This window comes from Trachemys scripta, chromosome 15 (assembly GCF_013100865.1).
Source record: "Trachemys scripta elegans isolate TJP31775 chromosome 15, CAS_Tse_1.0, whole genome shotgun sequence".
Classification (NCBI taxonomy): domain Eukaryota; kingdom Metazoa; phylum Chordata; order Testudines; family Emydidae; genus Trachemys; species Trachemys scripta.
The window spans coordinates 3,129,803-3,152,706 of NC_048312.1; the positions used below are offsets into that span (position 1 = coordinate 3,129,803).

At 48.7% G+C, this 22,904-nt stretch overlaps 1 protein-coding gene across 4 annotated transcripts in view; it reads right to left on the minus strand.

The window, feature by feature from the left end:
* Positions 1–5,948, minus strand: part of SGSM1 (small G protein signaling modulator 1) — a 76,521-nt gene extending 70,573 nt beyond the window's left edge. For all 4 annotated transcript variants that reach the window (XM_034791392.1, XM_034791391.1, XM_034791390.1 and 1 more), the window contains exons 1-2: positions 5,899–5,948; positions 5,766–5,809 (exon numbers count right to left, since the gene is read on the minus strand). In XM_034791392.1, the coding sequence (XP_034647283.1) occupies positions 5,766–5,809; positions 5,899–5,917 (63 nt within the window). In that variant the 5' untranslated portion in view covers positions 5,918–5,948. The remainder of the gene's footprint in view (positions 1–5,765; positions 5,810–5,898) is intronic.
* Between the last annotated feature and the right edge of the window lie 16,956 nt (positions 5,949–22,904).

Sequence of the window (22,904 nt, forward strand, 5' to 3'; positions counted from 1 at the left end):
CCAGCACCCCGCCTGACTCCCATTTGCCTTTCGCTTTGCAAGAGGGCAGAGCTACTATTCTGATCTGCCAGCATTTTACAATTTGCACGTGTGTAAGTGACAGCACAAGGTGCAGGGTGGCGAAGAACTGGGCCTACATAGCCCATGTTCTTTCAGGTGTGATGCTGACTCTCCAATGTGTGCTCATCTGCAACACTACTACCTACAGCTGAGAAAAAAAATACTGAACATTTTAAATAAAAAAAGCCTTTTCAATTAAATGGAAGTTTTTGCAAGAGTACTTCTGCTTTTGTTGAAGTTTTCAGGTAGTTACTGAAAAACTGAAACCTCCCTGTAAGCGGAACACTTTTTAGTGATTCAAAACCAAACATTTTTCATTTTGACAATAACCTGAAAAATCTGGAGAAAAAACAGACATTTGTAATTTTTCATGGAAAAGGAGGAGACATTTCCCAGCTTGGTCGGCTGACTTGACAGCACAACAGGAACCGAGTGCCCCTTTCAGAATTAACTTGATTTATTTCCATCCACTTGGTCCCAAAACATCTGACAAAAGGGACAGTAAGAGCAAAAAACACTTTAGGCCACATACTGTTTTCCTGAATGTGCAACTCTCATGAACAGCTTTAAAAAAAAAAAAAAACTTCTTAAAAAACAATTCCCACACAACAGCAACGTTCTGCGGTATGGCACCCAAGCACAGAAGCTGCAATGGGAAGTTATACTGCGTTAGATAGTTCATGCAAGAGATTTTCAAATGATTTGTGTCACATATCTGTCTGCTTGATCTAGTCAGGCCTTGTCTATCCTGGGGTTTTAGATGCCTGTGCAGCTGCACCACTGCAAACCCCTAGGGGGCGCCAGTATAAACAACTGCTTTCAGCAGGATGGATTTACCCTGTTTCAAACCACTCATCTACACTAGATGTTTGGACCAGATAAGCTACCCCAGAGGCTAAAACCCCCAGAGTAGATGAGACCTCAGTCCTGATTCAGCGGAACAAAAGTTAGCATTTGTGCTAAAGTCTTAGGGATGCAATAAAGGGAGGAAATTCCTGCAGTGCTGCTATCCATGGGGAACCCAGAAGGGTTAAATCAATTCAGACAAGAAAGATAGAGGTAAAAAAATATTAAGTAAATCCAATGACTAGGGGAGACAGAAGAGATGGCACTGCTGCCCCAGACAAAAATGCCTAGGAGTCACCTGTTTTAACTATCAGGAATGTCACTAACTAATTATCTGCATAACCCAGAGATTTATTTTCTCAAATATTTTTCTCACTTCTAATGGGAAAAAAAAGGTGGGAAGAGAAATGCAGCTCTTGGGCTCAGCAAGGTCTGACCGCATCTTGTTGAATCAGGGTCTTAGTGCCAGACCTCCACGGACTTCACTGCGAGTCGGACCAGGCACCAATCGCCTTCACCTTCCTCAAGCCTTTGCCAGCAGCACTGTGTGTACTGAGCACATCGAAACCATGCATTCGGACGCGGAGCTCGGGAAACTCAGGTACTGCCAAAAAGTCCCAGGCAAAGCATTCAAAAGGAAAACCAAATGTTTTGCAATCCAATGTAGGTGAATGGGAGGAAATTCTGCAGTGTTTCTGTATCTGTCGCACAGAAGACACTGAACAGGGATATTACAATCATGCACTAGGCCTGAGGCCTGTTAAACGAAACGGAAATATCAGACTGTGCTATACTCTGACATTCATGCATCCAAACTGGGGTGACTGGAGCTATTTCACTTGGCCACAGTGTCTTTTTTTTCCACCTTCTCTTCCTCTCTCGCCTTTGATACAGACTTAATCTTTGGTTGAATTTAGCTGGACCAATTGAAATGCTGCATGACATGGCAGCTCATCTGTGCAACAGAATGGCCCCAAAGAAAGCTCTAATCCCAGACAGTGGCACAAACTCCCCCGGGAACTAAGGACCATCCCAAATCTTACCATCTTCTACTCCAAGTGCCGGGCACATTTGGTCAACCTGCCTTCTCTAGTGCACGCAGAGCAACGTGCACATTTTAAAACACAAAAAACAACTCCCTGCCCTGGGAAGAGAATGAACCATACAGCTCGTCATTTAAAGCACAACTGGAAGGCGCTCAATACGACGGTGACGAAGGCAGGATCAGAACCAATGTAGAATAGATTCCCACACCTGAAGATCACGCCCATTGTTCAACCTTGTTTTAACTTATTCCATCGGGACACTGAGTATCACCACCCCTGCCTTTACCATCTCAGACCTTTCAGAGGCTGCTTCCTCGTTCTGCGTCTGCTCTTTCTGTTCATCCCGATTCAGGCAGGGTCACAGATGGACTGTAATTGCAAGAGGTCAATTTAATTTCAGATGTTAAATAACTGTCATACCCTTCTTCCAGTGTAACAGCAGTTGTCAAGGCAACGAGAAGTATTTCTTTCCACCACACCCATCACAACAAGCGTCAAGACGTGGAAGGGCACAAACTGGTTGGTTTGTTGTTTGGCTACTCAACCACGTATGTCAATTTTGATGAAAATAATCTTTTCGCTTTTCAAACCATGTGTCCTGGTTACCTTATAAAACGCAGCATGTCTAGTGGGGAGAGCAGGGGAGCAAGGAGTCGGGAGACCTCAATTCTGTACTTGGCTGTGCCAGTCACTCCCTGCATAATCCCTTCCTTTCTCTAGGCCTCAGGTTTCATCTCTGTAAAATGGGGCTCAGAATGCTTACCCACACTGGGAAAAGATTTCAAAGCGAGAGGATGAACAATGCTGCACGAATGCAGTTATGCATCTGATACGGAGCACTCTGTCTGAGGCATACCGGGGCAGCCCAAGACTGGGATAGCGAAAGCTGTTCATTTAAACAGAGACTGTTCAAGATGTGTTAAAAGGGAGACCATCAAGCCAGACAGGCCTACAATGAGGCCCCTAAAATGAGCCCCCTAGCTGCCCCATCTTGTGGGCGCACACTCACATAGCACAAACATGCACGTGCAAGCCATTCGTGTGAGAGCTCAGGAGTGCTGAGACCAGGATTCTCAAACACTTTAACATGCTGCTGATTTACACCAAGGGAGCAGTCAGGCAGAGGACAGGGACAATTCGAGTCATTCCTGTCACCGGGGCAAACAGGGTGCTGTCCCACTCGGCAGGAAGGGGGAGGACCTTATGGGAGTCGCATTACCGGCAACAAAAACATATATTTACATGTTTCAGAGTAGCAGCCGTGTTAGTCTGTATCCGCAAAAAGAACAGGAGTCCTTGTGGCACCTTAGAGACGAACAAATTTATTTGAGCATAAGTTTTCGTGGGCTACAGCCTGCATCCGAAGAAGTGGGCTGTAGCCCACGAAAGCTTATGCTCAAATAAATTTGTTCGTCTCTAAGGTGCCACAAGTACTCCAGTATATTTACATGACACAGGACAAAGGAATTCGTCCCACCAGTTTCAGAATGGGTTAAGGCTATGAACACCAACCCAGCACTCGGCCAGAAACACTGACGATAACACAGGCCCCGCATTGGAGCTCAAATTGGATATAGCTATATCCGTTAATATGCTCTGATTAGATTGTATTTTGGGTAGGGTTTTTAATTTGATCCCATGAGCCATGAATATTGCCTCAAAATGACATACCAGTGACATACCATCCTTATGTGTGCAATTTAAGAAAATAAATATAAAGAATTCTGCTCCTCTCTGCGAGTACCACCCTGTCAAAACACAAGAGGAAGGGTCCGTGCATGGTCTGTGCGATAGACATGCCTCTAGGGAGCTCCAAAGCAGACTCTAGGAAGGAGGGCTGCACTTCACGGACCAGCCAAAACAACTGTTAAGACGATAACTCAAGAGCCATCTCTGGCGAGGAGGTGACATGTGGCGGTGGCCTGGGATTAGGTCCAAGCCCAGAATCCTGCAGCCCCAAAGGACACTGCTTTGCCTCAGTTTTTAAGCAGAGTAAATATTGGGCCTGTGAACTTTCCCAAAGGAGCTGACTAAAACCCAGAAAAGAAGGAAAAATAAAGGATTGAGACAGATGAACTGGGGTCCTAAGATCACAGGCTCTGCTTGCACCAATTGCTGTCCCTTCGGAGACTCCACAGAACGCCGAGTCCACTAGAGAGACAAAGCGTACATTCTCTCCCGCGGGTGAGTCAAAGTGAGACGAGGGGCAAACTTTCAAAGCACCTCCTGGCAGTTCAGCTCCAGGACACCTGCTAACGCAGTGGTATCCCCAAGCAACCCCTGGAAACGTAACCGTGTATTACCAGAGCATGGCCTTTAATGGCTAACAGCACTTAGACTGGAAGCTGTCTGGGGCAGGGGCCACCTGTTTGTTCTGTGTTTGTACTGTGCCTAGTGCCCGGGGTTCCTGGTCCACAGCTGCGGTCCTACATGCTACCACAATACACGCAAGGACCATATCCTTAAGGGGTTTAAATGGAAATAACGCTTCACATTTGTACAGTACCCTGCACCGAAGATCTAATATTAGTTAATGGAACCTCATAACATCCCTAAGAGGCAGGGAAAATGAGACACAGAGAGAGCTGAGGTGACTCTCCGAGGTCACATGGTGGGTCACAGGACCCACTAGGACCCAAGAGTCCCAGTTCCCACTAACCACTAGGTCCTGCTGCCCCCCCACTACCTGTAGACAGCTCTGAGAATCCTTCAGGGAACGTCTGACCCTTCTCCTGACAATATTATGCTCTTTTCTGTCAACACAGCCAATGAAACCCTCTCAGTAACAGGCGCGAGTGACCAGGCAGCCGGCTACCTTTCAAAATGCCATAAATCCAGTCGGGTTTAACTTGTATCTTTTAACCAGCCGAAGTGATGTGTTCACGTTCCAAACGACTCTCCTGCAAAACCATGTTCGAAAACCAGAGACCTGTGCGGGTACCAGCAGGGACAGCCCTGGCTCTAAAACAACCCTGGGGCTGTGGGCGAGAAGGTGATATCTCCAGCTGAAGCCCCTCTGGGAGGAATGAAACCCCTCTCCCCTCACTCTGCTGAATCCCTTCGATGCAGGTCACTGAAGAGTCAGTCCAGCAATTCGCCCCAGGCAGGCGATGGGGCTCCTGGGGGAGCTCCTGCAATCTCCCAGGATTGGAGCCACTCTCGCCTTTAGGTGCACAGCGCAGCCCAGGCCAGTAAAGCCACAGGGGTGAGTCTGGGACTGTCGGTTTTTTGGCTGCCCAACTAATCATCCCTAACCACTGCTAGTAATTACACAACCTCTGCTGGCAGGGCCCGTGACCGACCCTGCTGGGAGCTGGGAGTCAGTTATTAGCAATGGTCACAACAGATAAAGGCAGATCCCAGCATTACTGCCGGGGGCGGGGACCCTGCACCCCAGATAAACCCCAGCCCTGCACCACCCCAAATCACCAGCTCCCCCGCAGCGCAGCGGGCCGGAGCGCAACCTTGCAGCAATCACAAACAAAACGAATGAACAAGATGGGGGGGGGAATACAGCCCCCCCCTCCTCCCCCAGCAAGAGCCATTCAACGGGCAGCCGGGCGCGCTGACCCCCAGGGCGCCCCCTAAAACAACATCTGGAGCATCCCCTAGTCTCCCCCGGACGTCACGCTCCAGATGTGCATCTCCCCCCCCCCCCCCAAAAAAAGCCTTCAGGAGCCTCCCCCCAAAGAACCCAGGCTCTGGTTCATCCAGATGCGCACAAACACCTGGCGCATCCTCCATCCCCCCCGCACATCTGCCCCCCCCGGGAACCCCTGGCTCCAGCTGCGCGGGGCCCGGCCGCAGACCCACCTCCTTCTTGACGGTGCGCAGGAGACGCTGCCGGGTCTCCGCCTCTGTGGGGGAAAGGGGGAGAAGCGCGTTAGTGCCCCGGCGCAGCCCGGCCACGCCGCCCGGATCCCCCCGCCCGGGCGCCCCGTCCTACCCGCCGGAGCCGCGGCCATGGTCCTGCTCCTCCGCCGGGCGCCTGCGCCTCTGCCGCAGCCCGCGGGAGGGAGGGAGGCAGCGGCAGCCGGGCAGGGCAGGGCAACGCCGCCCACTTCCAGGGACCGGCGGGCGGGGCTCCCCCCCCAGCCCCTAAAAACACCCCTCGCCTCAGGTCCACCCACCCCGCGCCGCCCAGGCGCTGTCAGAGCCCGGCTCTGGGAGAGGAAGGGGCCGGGGCAGGGGGGAGCCCTGAGCACTTCGTCTGCTGGTGCCAAGCGCCCGGGGTTACCACCTGTGCCAGGCAAAAACCCAGCACCGCAACCCCCCCTGGGATCTGGGGGGATACACAGAGCGAGGACTCGGAGAACATTTTCTTACTGCGGAAGTGGGGTCACTGCAGCATCCTTAGCTGGACACAGGAACTGTTCACGTTCCCTACCCCACTGTCCTGGGATAAGACGGCTAATCTTTCCACCCACCTTCAAAATACCTGGCAGATTGAATTATTGTTCTGGCAACTGGCAAATCCATAAACCAACCAGCCAGGCCAGTCAGATCCCAGCCAACCCTATTAGCACGGTCCCCTGCACCTCATCACCCATCTGCACCAACCCCAGGAGGCCGAGTTCAGTGCGATTATCCCTAGGCTACACAGGGAACTGAGGCCCAGAAGCTAAGGCCCACATCCCTTGAAGGCAGATAGGCAGATGTCAAGGGGAGTTAGGGACTCAAATACCTTTAAGGATCTGGGCCTAAGTGACTTGCTCCGGGTCACACAGGGAGTCTGGGGCGGGGAATCAAATGGAGATTTCCTAAGTCATCCTAAGCACTGTCATTTAGTAAAGAGGGCAAACTTCATACAGATTTGGACCTCCAGCTACTCCATCTAGGACGGACACTTACATCCCCGCAGGACTGATTCAGCAAGCATAAAGCAGCTTGCAGGCTTGGGGCCCAGATTTGTAGAATCAATTCTCTGCTGCTCACCTGCCTTTAATAAGCGATAAACAGGGCTGGCTCTAGGCCGCCCCAAGCAAAAAAATAAAATAATAAAAAAACCTCTGAGAGCGCAACTGCCAAAGCAAAAAAAAAAAAAAAAGGTGGCCAGAATGCCGCCCCTGAAATTGTGCCGCCCCAAGAACGTGCTTGGTTTGCTGGTGCCTAGACTGGTCCGGGTGATAAATAGCAGCAGCAATACCAGCTGCAGTCCGGTAACAGCAGGTCCAGCCCTTTCGCTCATTGCCACGACAGCTGATGCTAGTTCTCCAAAACGATCCAGTGGACACATAATCATCATCGGTTCAGCCGATAAACCCCTCAGTAACCATTCTGTGACTCACACTTCGACTGTTCATGTTGTGTGCATGGCCATGTAAGTTACACGGTGTCCATGAGCTTTATATAAGCACTCACAAATACGCTGGAGGCCTGACTCTTCTGCTCACTTACACCAGAGTAATGATTCACAACAGTGGAGTTATGTCAGAGATCAGTGAAATTAGGGCCAAGCTGGCTGTATTTAGCATGATGATCCAGGCTGCTGAATTATGGTGCCCCTGGTGGCCGCCCTCATCTTTCATGCAGAAGGGTTGTAACCTACAGAGAAAATCCATTGGTCTGTCTTGATCCAATCGTCTTGGAAATTATGTGTGGGCCAGATCCTCATCAGACATAAAGTGGCATCACCCCCATTGACTCAGAGGAACTATGCCAATCTACAGTAGCTAGCCCATTGCCTTTCCAGCATTGAGACAGTAAGGCTCAAGGAAGTGGTGATGACTTGGACAGGGTTAAACCGCTGAATCCCATAGATGTTTCAGAGAAATATCGTAAATACATAGAAACATCTCTGCCTCTGTCTCATTAACATATTCTCTGTGTTCTCTTTCCTCGTTTGTTCCTAAGGACATTTCCATAGAAACAGGTCCTTTGTTCCTTAGTAGTTCAGTTTCCAATAACTACAAACCATGTTAAAGATGAGGGCAGCTGCAATCAACTTCATCATATGCAAATAAGCTGCGGCCGTCTGGCTGCTGGCAGGTTGGTGATGCAACGCTCAGCTAGGCCTCAGTTTCTCTGATTGAAAAACGAGGTTAATGCTGCCAGCTTCCGAAGGGTGCAGTGAGGCATAGAATTAATTCGTGTTTGCAAAGCACATTGAGATGCTCAGATGATGCATCTGATATAAGTGCAAAGTGTTATTCCCTATTCATCTCATTCTCCTTGTGATCTTCATTTAGTGTACCAAATTCTGTCCATGCCAGGGCTAGGAATCCAGCCAGGGTTGAGAAGGCTGGCAGCAGCTCGCAACACCATCCAGGTAACCACATATTCTCGCAGGTCCTGAGCAGGGTTCGCTGTTGCTATGCCAGCTGTAATCTATCTACTGGGGTTTATCTGGGATATTTATGCAACTTCCTCAATAATTCCCCATTGATAGCTGTGATCTTGGCATTCTCTCCGTTTGGAGAAACACTGCCAGTCCCTCAGACACGAGCTTAAAGCAAAGTCTCCTCCCTGAGATTGTGATCCCTGATAGCCATCTGCCAACTGCAATTCATCTGTGTCCTAACTAGCCGCATGTAAAATGAGGGGTCTTTTGATTCACAAAATATGCCCTGTCAGATAAAGAGCCATCTGCCACTCCTGTCTATTCTTTGACAGAATTTGGCTATAGAGAGAATGAAGAAAGCTTCTGAGAGCATACAATTATTTCCAATTGGAGGCATGTCAGATGAATGTTTGCATTGATAGGCCTTGCTTTCACTTTGCCTATACAGTAATGTACTTGCTTCTGTTCTGGATGGAACGTGTCAGATCAGTTGATACACACACTACATCAGGACCTTTATGGCTTGTGAGTGGGTGTCACTGCCCTCTGCTGGATGGAATATGTTAGGCCTACTTCTGTGTACGGCAGAGTTCTCCCTCGCTTGAGGGCCACTCCTTTCATCACCAGGAACTGGCCTGTGTTTTCCATGCAGCCAAAGTCCATGAGTTTTATTCCTAGCATTCTGTGTATGCGCTTAGCTGATCACCATGCAGAGTGTGTACATATAGCAGGAAGCCACAGATTATTACAGCCTCCCTCTACAAATCACTCCGTGGCAAGAATCCCAGGAGGATGTGGCTTTGCAAAGAGCAATTAACCAGAAACCAGGGACCCAAGATATATAATAGATCCTACTCTATAGTTTATATAATGCACAGGCCTGGAGAGGCTCTGTGTAACCTGTCCTTAGTTATTTAAAATTAATCCATTCCAAGAGACTACTTCCTGGCAAGTCACATGGCATATGCTGGCTTTTACTGTTCATCTATTGCTAGCCAAGGTCCAGCGTAATAAAGAGACTATCCCAGGCATGTATCACAACGGTGTCATTATTCAGTACCTGCATAAGATACAGTTTGTGATGACTGATCAATTTATTTTAATGTAATAAACTAGTACCCAAATGTTGTTACATCCTCTTGAAGAATTTGAGAGCTCCCTTGCTGCAGTAGTAAACAATTGGACATACTTTCACTGCATAAGAACATCCTCTCAATTCCCCCTATGATCCTAAATTTAATTATTCCAGGATCTTTCATTTTTATATTTGTAAACAAAAAAACAAGGATAGGAGACAAGACCTGGGGTCCTGGTCTTTTTCTGGGTATTTTTATAGGGACTACTCACTCTTAACATTGGGTACAAAAACAATTATCAGGCTGTAGGTGTCCCACTGATGGAGGTGGTTATCACCTAACTGTGACAATCAGCAGAGCTGTTTTAGGGTTTTCATGGGATATGTAAACTGGGGGAGATAGGACAAGGTTTTGAAGCTGGGAAGGCAAAAGTCGTAAAATCACTGAGCCAAATGCCATTGAAGTCAATGGCAAAACTCCCATTATTAATTATTAGTTTATTATTTTTGTATTGGCTAATTACTGACATGCTCAGCACTGTGTAACTTACCAGTATAGGCAGAGTTCACCCTATGGAGTTTACGGTCTAAATTGATTTCAAAATGCACTGCAGGACTTAACCCACTGCGTTTATTTCACCATCTTGCTTGTTGTGGGATTCTGCGTCTTTCGCCCAATAAAATTCCTGTTACCTGATTGCGAAAAATCAGCAATTTACTCTTCCGTGTAGAGTGGGTCTCTTATCACAAGATGGTGCCATTGTGTTTGGTTTAGTAGAGAAGCTTTCTGCTTTGTGTAAAATAATTGATATTGACTGAGTTGGACAGATTTAATAACTAATCCAGACAGTGTCCCCTTTCCTACTGGGGGGTTGTTGCATGAGCCATTGGCATAATGCTGGTGAGAAAAAGCAGATCTGGGCTTGTTTTATCTGAACCCAAACTACCAGATACTCCATCAGGGAAGAAGCAGATGTCAGGAGAACTGACCTGATGGCACAAAGCCCCCTCACTATTGAAATATTCACTTTAAGGGGTGTTTATCATGCACCACCCCTTGCCCCCTGGCCACCCGAGATAATGGAACACTCCACTGCTGGCATCAGAATGCAGGATTGTCCACTAGAGCAGGACAAAATCTTTTCAACAAATTGTAAATTAGCCAAAAAATGCATTTTTCAGGGCACGGAACCGATGCAAATTCAGTTCGAATTCAGTGAATAGTTTCAGATGAAAAAAACTGACAAAAAATCAGCAATGTCCAAATGAGCTGTTTCCTTCCAGTTTCAAATCAACCCTCAATTTTTTTTTTGTTTTACCCAAATGAAATTTTGGTTTTTTTTCATTTTACTGAGAAAAAAACAAACAAAAAATGGTTTGGATTCAAAATTAACCAATTATATTCACTCAGGTCTATTACCAATCCTAAAGTTCAAAAATCATGAATCAGACCCCAGATAATCAAAACACGGCATCAGTTCTGCCCCACCCACCCCATCCTGTGGGAATACTGTCAGTTGCTCCCTCTTCCTCCTCTCAGCTCCTGAGGATGGGGGAGAGCTCCAACCTGCCTCTTGCAGGCAGCCCTGATTGGTTGCTCTTTCCCAGAAGGCGGGCTGATGGTTGAAATTTGGGGAGGGCTGGAGATTCCCCTGTCATTAGGAGATTGGGCTCCTGCCCCAGCCAGAATCACATGACTGGCAAGGAAATCGCGAGAGCTGGCAGCACTGCTCACCTTGCAATAACCGCAGTATTAAGGGGTTGCACTGATTTATTGATTTCTCCTCCTCCTGGCGGGCAGGGGGACGATGGAGCACGCTCAGGCCCCGGACTGTCGCTCCTGGTCTCTTCCCCACCCCAGGCCCAGCCTGCCCGGGACACCAGGCCTGTCCCACGCACTGACCTGCTCACATGGCCCCATGACCAGGGTCCCGAGGCACCGGCACCAACGCGTCAGGCAGGAATGGCCACCGGGGGCTCACCCGGGGAAGGAGGGGCTTCTGAGTCCCACCTCTCCAGTGCTGCAGACAATAAAGGGGGGGCTTTGGGGGTGATCTGCCCCACACATCTTCAGGGGGCACATGTCCCATCATGCCCTGCACCCCCCACTAACCATCAGTTCTGCCCCCAACACCTGCCCAGTCTCCACCTCAATTTGACCCCAGCCCTGCCTTTGCCTGCCCTGCAGCTCCAGGGGCTCTTTACAACCTCTCCTCCACCCCTTTCCCTGTCGGATGTCCCAGGCGGGCAAGTGGGGAGAGCAGCCCATCAAAGGAGGATTTCCCCAGGCCCGGCTGAAATCTGCAAGGCAGCTGGAGCTGTTCTCACCATCACAGACCAGCCCCAGCCCCAGCTGAAATCCCATCACTCACGAAAAATCATCAGAGCTGGCAACACTGTTATGGCCTGCGACCTCAATAGGGCAGAGTTAAGGGTGTCTGTCCACCTTCGCTGTGCATTATGATGTGTCTAGGATTGCACCTAGAGGCCAAGCTTAGGGGCCCATTGTGCCAGGCGCTGTCCAAATACATGGAAATTGAGGGGGATTTGGGTGCTTGACTCCCTTGGAAAATGCCAGGCTACGTCCCCATTCAAGGGCCAAGGAACTGGCGATTCCTCAGCATGTAACATGTATTTGGCTTCTGTAGTGTCCACAAAGAGCTGACACTGACCTGTTTTATATGCTCTCATCGGATATACACACAGCCACTGGAAGCTGCATGGAATTCACTTTGCTCCCTGGGGAAGAATGGGAAGACGGATTTGAGCCTGTAATAGCAGAAAATTAATGTAATTCAGTTCAAACCTGACCTGAAGAGACTCGAGATCATTCCCTTTGTGCCAAGGTAAATGTCCTTCTACATCGGCTTTAACAAATGAACACATAACACAGGCTAGGACAGGTCTCCAGCTAGCCACCATCCGGAGCCCATGGAGGCCAGCAAAACCCCATCGGTCCCCAGACAAAGGAAAGGACTCTGTGTTATACAGGCCTTGCAGAGCTCAGACACCACAGGGATCACAGCCAGCTCAGTGTTTCCTGACTGACCCTTTGGGGCAACTGTCCCAGTTCAGCAGGGCAAGACCTTGGCTGCCCCTCCCATTCAAACATATGCTCTAACCTGCCAGGGGCCTGGGTTGCTCTTAACGACCAGCTGCTAGTACTCTATGCAGTCATGCAGTGCTGACTCAGACGCGCATACACAGAGCTATTAGCTCTTGACTCCCGTGGGAAATCTCCACTGCAGTAAAAGACCCGCTGCTGCCACGAGTCAGCTGCCTCGGGGGCTCGGGGTGCAGGGCTATAAAACTGCAGTGTAGATGATCAGGTTCAGGCTGGATCCCGGGCTCTGAGATCCCACAAGGGGAAGGTCCCAGAGCCTAGGCTGCAGCCCAAGCCTCAAGGTCCACATGTTATTTTATAGCCCTGCAGCCCGGTCCCTGGAAGCCTGAGCCGCTGACCTGGGCCAGCTGCAAGTGTTTTACTGCAGTGAAGATATACCCTCAGAGTTATGTATGTCGGCAGGCCCTGAGGTGCTGAACAGACAATTAAAATAGGTTAATGAACAGTAATAAAGCACCAATGCCCCATAAAACACCCACTACAGAAACTCCAATGAATACTAAGCAGCCAAGCTGATCGCCCAGAGCAGAAAAAGCCTATTTCCCCTGTGACCTGGGGACACGGCTGGGCAGACAGGAGTCAATGCTCCTCACAAATATCCAATCCCGAGGTTGAGAACATGTCAGGTTTCTTGGGCAGCCAACAGCTGGGCTGAGATGGAAATGTTGCCCCGAGATCCCTGTGCTGTGCTAATCTGGGATAACCCTCCTCCGCTCTTGGGATGATACGCTCAGTACCACGTTGTCTGCCGTGAGAGCCAACAGGGCTGGCTCAGCCACTGCCAGTGCAGGGAGTGGAAGGATAGCCATGTGGTTAAGGCACGGCCTTCGGCTCCACCAGACGCGCTCAGGGCAATCTTGGCCAGTCACCTCAGCTCTGTGGCTCAGTTTCCCCACCTGTAAGATGCCGATAAAGATACTGACCAGCCTCCCAAAGGGATGCGAGGTGCACTGCATCTGCCAGGGCATGAGAACCAGAAAGGGAACCTGGCCCTAAACCCAGCTGACACCGACAAGTGCAGTGCACTGTCTGAGCCGAGTGCGATTGTAAAAAGCGAGCAGGCAGCACGAGTGATGTGGAGTCGATCTAACTGGAAGAGTTTTTTCAGCGTTAGCCATCAAAGTGTTTATTATTAGAGACGTATTACAGCCATGTGCCATTTCAGGGGCTACATGCAGGTCAAATCCAGCAGTGCTTTCTCAGCCAAGACAATGAGGACTCCAGGAAGTGGCTGGTATTTGGCAGCATCCCTATAATAGGCTCACACAGAGGGAAACAGAGGACTCCCCTTCAAGCAGGCAATTAGAAAACGTATGCATCTTTGGACGTTCTGGAGCAAAGCAGTGGTCATTTCCGAAGTCAAACAGCAGGGTATTTTATACTCTGTGCAATCTAATCTAACCTGTCTAGTCTCGCTGCATGTCTAAAGAGCCTATCACCAGAGCAGTGCCATTTCCTCTTCTTGCTACAGGGCTTTTCCTAACAATGGAGTCATTTGATGAGACGCCCCAGGCTTATGGTCAGCTCTTAAGTAGAGTGTAGCTCCCAGCAAGACACCTAGCTGAAGTGGCCAGATTTTAAGACACCTCCCAGCAGCTCCCATGAGGAGCCTGAGAGCTCAGTTCTTTTGAAAACCCCACCCCTGGCTGCTGAACATGATCTATGTGATACCTCTGAAGAATTCTCAGCCCTTCCCCAGCGCTTTTCACGCCCAGCGTTCTTTGCAAGCACTGCCTAGTTGGACTCTGTGGAGATAACATGTTACAAAGACGGATCCAACGGGGACGATGCTGGTTTGGTTTCGATATATCAAGTTAACACTAATATTTACAACATGGAAAGCTTTGGAGCGACTTAAATGTGCAGCCTGTTACAATAAGATAAAGCGCCAGCAGGGTGGAAGCCCGAGGAGTAGAAAGATCATGATTTCTTGTAAATTAAGCATGAGGTTTTTTTACAACGTATTTTTGTTTCTGAAATCTCCAGTCTTGTCAATCTCTCTGCCTCACTCCAGGCAAATTAACATTGGACAGGCAGCTTTGAGACATATACTAACGTTAGGCAGCAATGACCTGTCCCTTCCCATCATTCCCTGGGGAAGGATTTATTTCCCAGGAGAACTTTTGTATTTGGGTGAAGTTTCAAAGCAAACCTGCACTGTACCCTTTCATGCACCTTTTATAGAGCCTTTAAGAAAATCGTCGCTTACTACAATTGCTTAGGGCCTTCCGCACTCCAGGAGGCCAGTGGGGATTTTACCTGAGTAAGGAGTGCAGAGCCAGGCCTCTGGTTTATCTACCCCATCTCACCTGATGCTAGAAGTAATGAGTTGAACTCCCATCAGCCTCCACCGTTGGTTTCACTTTTCCCCTGCCCCCAAGCCAAGTGCTCCACCAACGCAAATTTGCATCCCCATGGAAATCAGGGTATGCTGGCTGTTCATCCTTACCAGGCTGTCAGCGTCTATCAGGAAGTGATCACTGTGTGGCGTTTAGATTTACATTTTGCCTAATGACCATTGAGTGCCTGTACCAGAACAAGCAAATGGGGATGGTGTCTCAGTGCCACAGCTGTAACTGGTTGCATGCTATTGCCACCGGTGCTGATAGATAAATGCCTGGTGCATGCCTTTACCTGGGTATTTGTCATGGACTGACACTGAATGCAGCTAAAGCCACTTCAAAAATGCTACCTTAGTGACTGAAAGATGTGACTACACCATCCTCAAGAACCTTCACCAGACCCCAGATACATAGCAGTGAGCCTCTCCCCCACGCTAATAACAGCACGCCCTCAGCGTGAGCAAGAAGGGCTGTATCTCCAGACACAGTGTACAGACTTCATGGTCATCTGCTGGACTGCAGCAGCAGGACCATCCGCTTCCAGACTCAGATCTTCACCCCAGGGATGAAAGGAGACGCTCCACTAGCTGTAGCCAGCATTGAGACTTTTATCCTGTTTTCAGACATCCAGGAACTGGAGGACAACATAGTCACAAATACCTAAGCAAATCTCTTTCTAACGAGCAACGCCCACACCCCTACCAGTAGCTTTTCAGCTCCAGGCCTTGGCTCCATTACAAGCCTCGTTTCTTTCCTCTTTTTGTCTAACTTCTTTCTATATAGATGGAAGTTGATCCTCTCTCTCCTTTCAGGGGGTTGTTGGTTAAAATAAATGCAAACAAAATATCTCTATAAATCCACGTGGCAAACTCACAGCATCTTGCCATTGGTCTTTTCTTTCCAGCGCCCACAGAAATTGACGAGTTGATGACTGGGGTGTTCTGTGTGAGATGTGATTGGCTCTAATTTTCTGGAGGCTGGGGAGCTTAAATGAGAGCAAGTTGCTTTGTTCTTAATGTGATTATGTTGCATCGCTGGGTATCAAGCTAAGTAAATTAAACTGCCCTTTGCTGTCTCTGCAGCTTAAACTAAATTGCCCAAAGTTGGTGTAACCCAGCAATTCACTGCTCAACAGCTCAGTGCATGGGCGAGCAGGTGGGAAGAGTGATCTGCGAAGCAAATGCATGCAGAGGGCTCTGTCCAGTGCGACACAGTGCCATTGGAGGTTGTACTTTGTGGCCTTGAGGGAGACCCATCTCCAGCCCACTCAGCTAGAGACAGAGGCATTGCAATGCAAGGCCTTTCAGGATGGTGCATGGTGGGAAAAGAGTAAGGGGGTGAATGGGGATGCCAGAGGGCTCTAAAATGTAGCCACTGGGCCAGATCCTCCACTGGTGTACATCAGGGTAACTTCACAGAAGTACCTAATCTAGACAGATAGACACCAGTGGAGGATCTGGCCCATATTATTAGAAATGGACCCAAACATACTCCAGCTTCGGGGAGACTTTAAATCTAAAATGACTTTTGCTCAGAGTCAGGAAAATAACAATAAAGAACAAAAGTGAAGTCTCCAGGAGGGAGCACTGTGTGTTTCTGACTGTAACAGGCTGCAATGACTCAGCCGTCCCTGCACAGGGAGTGAGCTTTTAGAAATGTTTAGGCGCATACAAAAAGCAAAGACCTCACAATGTCATAGCAACAGACACTGCTGCCAAAACATCAGCTCTGAACACCCCACAAACTTTGGGAAAGGATCCAGATGTTCATCTTCTGTCGAGGGCTAGCCCATTTGCATCCCCCCAGCCTATCCTGTGAAATGCTTCTAAAGGAATGTCAGATAATGGAGGAGAAACCTCGGGGTTACATTTGGCACAATAGCGCCGTTTTACCCTATGTAACAAACCTGTTTAGCAGGTCATTGGTCTGCATGTGTTGATGTTGGACTCCTCTCCTCACATGGAGCCACCCACGCGGAACACAGGACATGGGCTCACAGTGCTATCACAGCACACAAGGCACTTACACAGTGACAGAATGAACTACAGCCAGGGGAAAGCTCTGCTTTCCAGTAAGGCCAGCGGAGTCCAACACTGAGAGCCGAGGACGGGAGGTGAGCTCTGGAGAGCAGAGCATGCATCCTGAACATCAGTAATCAGAGCCATTCATTGAGATATTCCCCCTGCAGCGTCTGACCCAGACTCAATGAACAAGAAGCGAAATATTGATCTGATGCTCTGTTCAAATTTGCCTCCTCTGGTACCTACAATTAGTTTGCCAAATTGCTGTTTCTAAAGATTTTGGATTTCAAAGCTCCCCCATCATTGATTTGACAGTGGCGGCCTAGGTCCAGTTCCGGAGAACATGGGGTCGTGTAACTGGACAGGAGCGCGTAGCTGCTGGGCAACTGCAGAGCAGTATGGGTGACTGATCCAATGTTCAGAGAGAAAGTCAGGAACCTGAGATGTCGGTGAGTTGAGCTCTACGAATTTTGTTGCTTATTTGACAGAAAGATCCCCAGGGTGGAATCTGTCAAAGATGACAGGCTGGTGGAATAGAAGCCTGGAAATCAAACTGACAGCGAACGTCTTGGGGAAAGGTAGATTGTTCATCCTCAGATCGGGTTCCACAGGAGTAGCGGTACAATGAGCTCTTGTGAGTTTTTAAATGGGATCTATCAGGTTACAAATCATACAAAACTAAGATATGTCCCTGTGTAATTAAGAGCCGCTTCAAAAGGAAGGAAAGTCAGGAACTGCTCACCATTGGTGCTCAAGATTTAATTTTTACTCCACACTTAGCTTGGTCAGTGAAAATAGGCCAATAGGTTCACTTTTGTGTCCAGTCAGTTTCACTTTCAGGTGCCAGACCCTGCTATCAGGTTTGGTTCGCAGCCATTTCAGGAGAATTGAATCCAGACACCAAATCATTCCCTATTTTAAAAATTCTGGAAAACATTTTAATATAGGTTGAAAACACACACACACATTTAACCATGCTATCAGCACTTTTTGTTCTGTCACTTACGCCTCTGAGATGGTCCTCAGACTGATGGGATTAAATATTGCTCCCCCAACAGACACTCTCTGAACAGATCCAAGTGGCGAAATGGTCTTCTCACCTGGATTTCTAAGGAAAGATGCAAACCCCCCATTCAGTTCAGCAGTTTTCAGCCCTGCTTGACCGAGGCAACAGCAGCACCCAGAAAACGAAGCATAGATTTTTCCTCAGTTTGCTCCAACTGCACTCACCCCTGTTCTGTATTCACACAGGGTGAAATTGACTGCTGTGCAAAGTGGGAGCACAAGGCCTAGTCACCACTGACGCCCTGCTTCAGCTGTATTGCTGTCATCGAATCCAACTTACAGAAGAAATTCTTGCCAACTAACTGTAGGTCAAGTGTGGAGCGCACAGGGGAGGGATGTGGACGGATGCAGGACAGAGAGAGGCACTATGTGGGTTAAATAGAAAAGGGATTATACCCAGCTCTTGGGTCTCTCTTACAGAGATTGGAGATTTCGGCTCAGTTCAGCTCTCACGGGAGTGAATGAAAAGTGAATGTCCATTCGCTTCCATGGGAGCTGGCTAAGGCCCTTACGGAGCATCTGTGACATTTCTGCAATATGTACTCGGTTTAACACCATGTCCTCGTCTGTACAGGCTGGCTGTCTCTCTAGGGCAGGAGAGAGGGCTGCACTGGCAATAATAGTGATCTCTACGGGTAGGTTGTGGGACAGTCTCTCAAGGGCAATGGTGGAAACCCCCTAGCCTGAGACAGCTAAACCTGGACTGGGCACAGAGCTGGCAATCAGCTGACTTGCTGCATAGCCAGGGGTGGGCAGGGACTGGACGGGATCCTATTTTCCAGCTCATTGATACTTTTGTAAAATCCCTTTTGTTCCGAATAAAACCTGCAATCAAAGAAGACTCAATACATCAGCAGCAGGGGCTGACGACGGCGCTGAATTCCTTATCGACGTGCTGACCGACAGCTCCACACGCTAAATAGCATTGATGGCAGGTTTCAGTGTGTTTAGACAGCAAAATGTCACAACCTCTCCCTGCTTGTCAGTGCTTGGGCTGGCTCCTCAGTGGTGCCGATCAGCGCCCTCCCCCCTTGACTTCAATGGACCAAGGGTGATTTATGCCAGGTGAGGATTTGGCCCTTTATTTGCACCTCTTGAATTGGTTCCTTTACAGACGCTTTAATCTCCCGGAATTGCTTTAGCTAGTGAGCGCCAGGGCAGCAGTTTTCAGCCATGTGACGCACATTCATATTGACATATTTTTATTCGACTGTTTTAAATAGATTTTGCATAGACGTGAATAATTTATAAAAAGCCTCCAGGAAAAAGTTTTCCCTGGTCCCCCAGTCCCTCCGTGAGCAAATCTTAACGGAGCCAACCACTGCTGAGTGTTGGGAAGGAGGCTGGTTCAGCAAGTGCTATTGTGTCCCCGGAGTGGGTCTCTGCACAGGTGTCCTCAGAATGGTGGAGTTTGTAAAATAGTTGACGTCACGTAGTCATGGAAACCTGTTAGTCCTGCCGGTAACTAACCACATGTCCAATTTTGATCTCTTTTGTAGTTCCTCTTAATTACAGCTAAGGGGTGCGTGAAAAACCTGGCGCTGGAGCAGCCCTTGCTCTGGGATCAGCCAACCCAGAACTGGACCATTGCTCGTTTTGCAAATGCCACTTGCTTCCTGGCCCTCTGGCAACCATGCAGCACTCTGGGAATGTCCAGGCCTCAGTGACTGGGGACAGAGCTGGTCCCCTGGAGGTCACTGTTTTAAACTGGGCACAGGTCAGTAATGACCCAAAGTCATTGATATCAGATCCAGGGCCAATGGAAAACCAGTTGGTGGTCTCAGCCCAATGCTGACCAAACAGTGTCCTCAGAACATAAAATCACCACAGCAATTGACTCCAGTCACCATGAGGGCCAAGGATGAACTGGACCATGGAGCTGAGCAACCTGCTTTCTCCTGGTGGAGCTCCCTGCAGGACTGGGGCTCAGATCCCTTCTGAACACCACCCGCCACTCTGTTCCCAGCCCTCTGCTCATTGGGGCCAAGGGCTAGGAACAGTAACAACATTTAAATTGCTGTTCTATCCTGTAGACCTGTCCCAGTGGGTGCTCAGGGTTAGATCCACTCAGCTGAAGGACGGAAGGTGTTTCTGTGAACCTCCCAGAGCCAGCCCAGCTCTGAGAGTGTGCTCTGGATTCTCTTGCGCACCGTGCAGCACGTCCGCAGTTTGTGGTGTTCCAGTTACGCGGGTGGGAGCCCAAGAAGGGCAGCCGAGCTGCACAGAAGCCACGGAGGGTCTAATTTGCCCTGCAGAACCTGTGATGCTGGTGATGATGCACGAGATGGAGAGACCCCAGCTTGTGCCTCCGAGCCCAGAGCACTTGGCAGGACAACAGCTGTTCACTTGTATGCTGAGCCCAGAGGGTTGTGGTGTCAGTGAGGCACAGGGACCCCTGAGGAGCCCCATAAGGGTTTGTACAGACATTCTGGGACCTCACCAGTGCTGTCTATCAGGACAGTGAGTACAGAGATTCCTGAGCACTTTAGATGATTTAAGATTCATGTAACATTAAGATTATTTCGACTGTCAACTCTTTTGGCTGGGACCATCCCTTTGTTCTGGGTTTGTGCAGTGCCTGGCACGCAGGGGGCCCCTCGGCTTTACCGCAGTACAGATAATCAATGGTAATAAGCATCACAACTCAGCCCAGCAATTGGGTCAGGAAGAACTCTCCTGAGAAACCCTGGGCCAGGAGACCTGAAAGCGCGGTGGCAAGAGCTGTTCTGCCACTACTGTAGCAGTGTCCTGAGGAACCCTGTCTGGTCAGCGTGTGGAGGGGCCTGCATCCAGCCCCCCCATGTCTGAACAGAAGAGGGATGCCCCAACACCAACAGAAATCTCCATGCCATGAAAGATGCCGTGATCTGAGTTTCTTGCCAATCTTCTCCCTTCTCCCATCCCCCCCAGTTCTACTATGTATGAAGAGTTCCCAGCTATTGTCAAACATCCAGCAAGGGCTACGGTTACAATTCAACCAATAGTGAAACACCAAGGCAGATCAGGGCAGCCACATCCCTCTGCATGGAGGCCATAGGGCAGGGGCCTGCACCACTGTCATTACTTCAGCCATGGAAGCGGGCAGGGTCTGGGTGGCTGTAAAGGAAGGTTGCTGGTTACAGCATTCAGGTTCCTTGGCCTTCAGGGAGCCCTTTCTTTATCCTGTACCTGCAAAGCTCACCGGGCTGGTTCCCTCCAGGAGAGAATTGAGCCGCTGAAGTCAAACTGATTGTGTGCTTCTTGTCCAACTTGCCACGCTCTTCTTGGACGCCCCCGTTTTCAGCCGGTTTGTTTGTGACGGGCGTGGGGTTGCCGTCTCTCACAGAAAGGGCCTCCTGGCTCAGTGGAGTGATCCGGCGTGCTAAGCTTTAATGATCTCTCAACACAATGTTCCGTTATGGTAAAAGAAAACAAGGTATTATGCAAAAATAGCCATTGTGGTGCTACGTTTCCATGTATTGCAGGGGAGGTGAGGCAGGGGGAGAGAACAACCAGGATTCCTTAGAGAATAAATAAATCAAGAGAGGGTTTGTTCTTTGAGCTCTCCCAGGGATTTGGGGCAGTCACTGTTCTCTAAGGAGCCAGTCTGACAACCCGGGTACCAAAATCTCCCACTGATTTCCACTGGCATTTTGGGGGGTGCAGGTAACCCAGGGGTGGTAACACCTTAGTAAAAGCACAGCTGCTAGAGCAGTTCATGAACAGAGTCCATGGTCTGACTGAAGAGAGCGCGGGAGATGCTGGAACAGAAGAGGTTGGAATATCAATGGTTAAATATAGCTGATAGACAAGAACAAAGGCAAACAAAATATAGGTGACGATGCAGCCAAAGTTCTTGAGGCGCTGCAAACATACCTACCGCTCCTCTGAGCTGTAGCAAAAGATGATATCGGGCCAGGCCCTCAAGTGGTGCAAATCAGCATAGCTCCATTGCCCAGGGATATTTTAAGGAACTAGACCAGCTAATGTAAGAAACATGAGACTTGTCAATCCTATGTTCTCATATAGTGCTGCAGAAAGGAGGGGGAGGAGGGGTCAAACCACAGCCATTACTGAAGCTAAACTCCCATTGATTTAAGTGGTGGGTTTACCTGAGTAAGAACTACAGAATTGGGCCCAAGAGTGTAAAACTGGTAAAAATGATCAATGTGCCAAAGGGCCTATTTTCCTATCACTGTTACTATTTCAAGACGGGCTTTGCACTGCGGTAGGAGGGTTTATAAGCATTTCCACCCACCATTCCACTTCTCTCTCTGCCAAATATTCCCTGAGTTATTTGTTTCCCTATGTCAGTGTTTCCCAGGACTGAACCAAGCCACAGAATTTATGCTGGTAATAAAATTTGTCATGATGCCAATCAAATTGCAAAGAGTGTAATGACCTTTTATTATAGTGCAATCCCTTTCCTAATGACATTTGCTCTGCAAAAAAACGTATTTCGCTTTCAGATGGTTTATTGGGGGCAGCCCATAGCCCTTTGCTACATAAAGAAACAGGGACAATGTGAACCTAGACAGACCCTTAAAGGATAATGCAAAAAGAGAATTCTGAACATTCACGATAAGAACTGGAAACACATACACACCTGCTGGTTTATAATGGCGCCATGTTTTTTCATAATCTGAGTAAACACCGTGCGTTTTGGGTGAGTTTATTTGTACCTTTTGCAGCCTACCTAGTAAAATGACTAGTCATTTTAAAATAAGTCAGTCATAACTTAGGACAGATTTCCCCTGGAAGACTGAATTGTAGAGTCCTTGAAGTCATTATAATGTGTCCCTTATTAGTAATGTAAGGAGACCGTGGCTTTCTAAAAAAATCCAGAAAGAATGAAGCCATGACTGTTTATCAGACAGTGTGAGACCAAAGCAGAACTGATGCTTCTGATGAGAAGTAATGCTAGGTCTATGTATAGATACATCAATCCACGGTCTTTATGGAACCTGCCACGCCAGCCCTGCCCATGATATAATCAAGAGCAACTGAATGTAGGACGCAGTGGTCAGGCTAGCAACATGAAAATACATTGTCACTTAACCTGAATG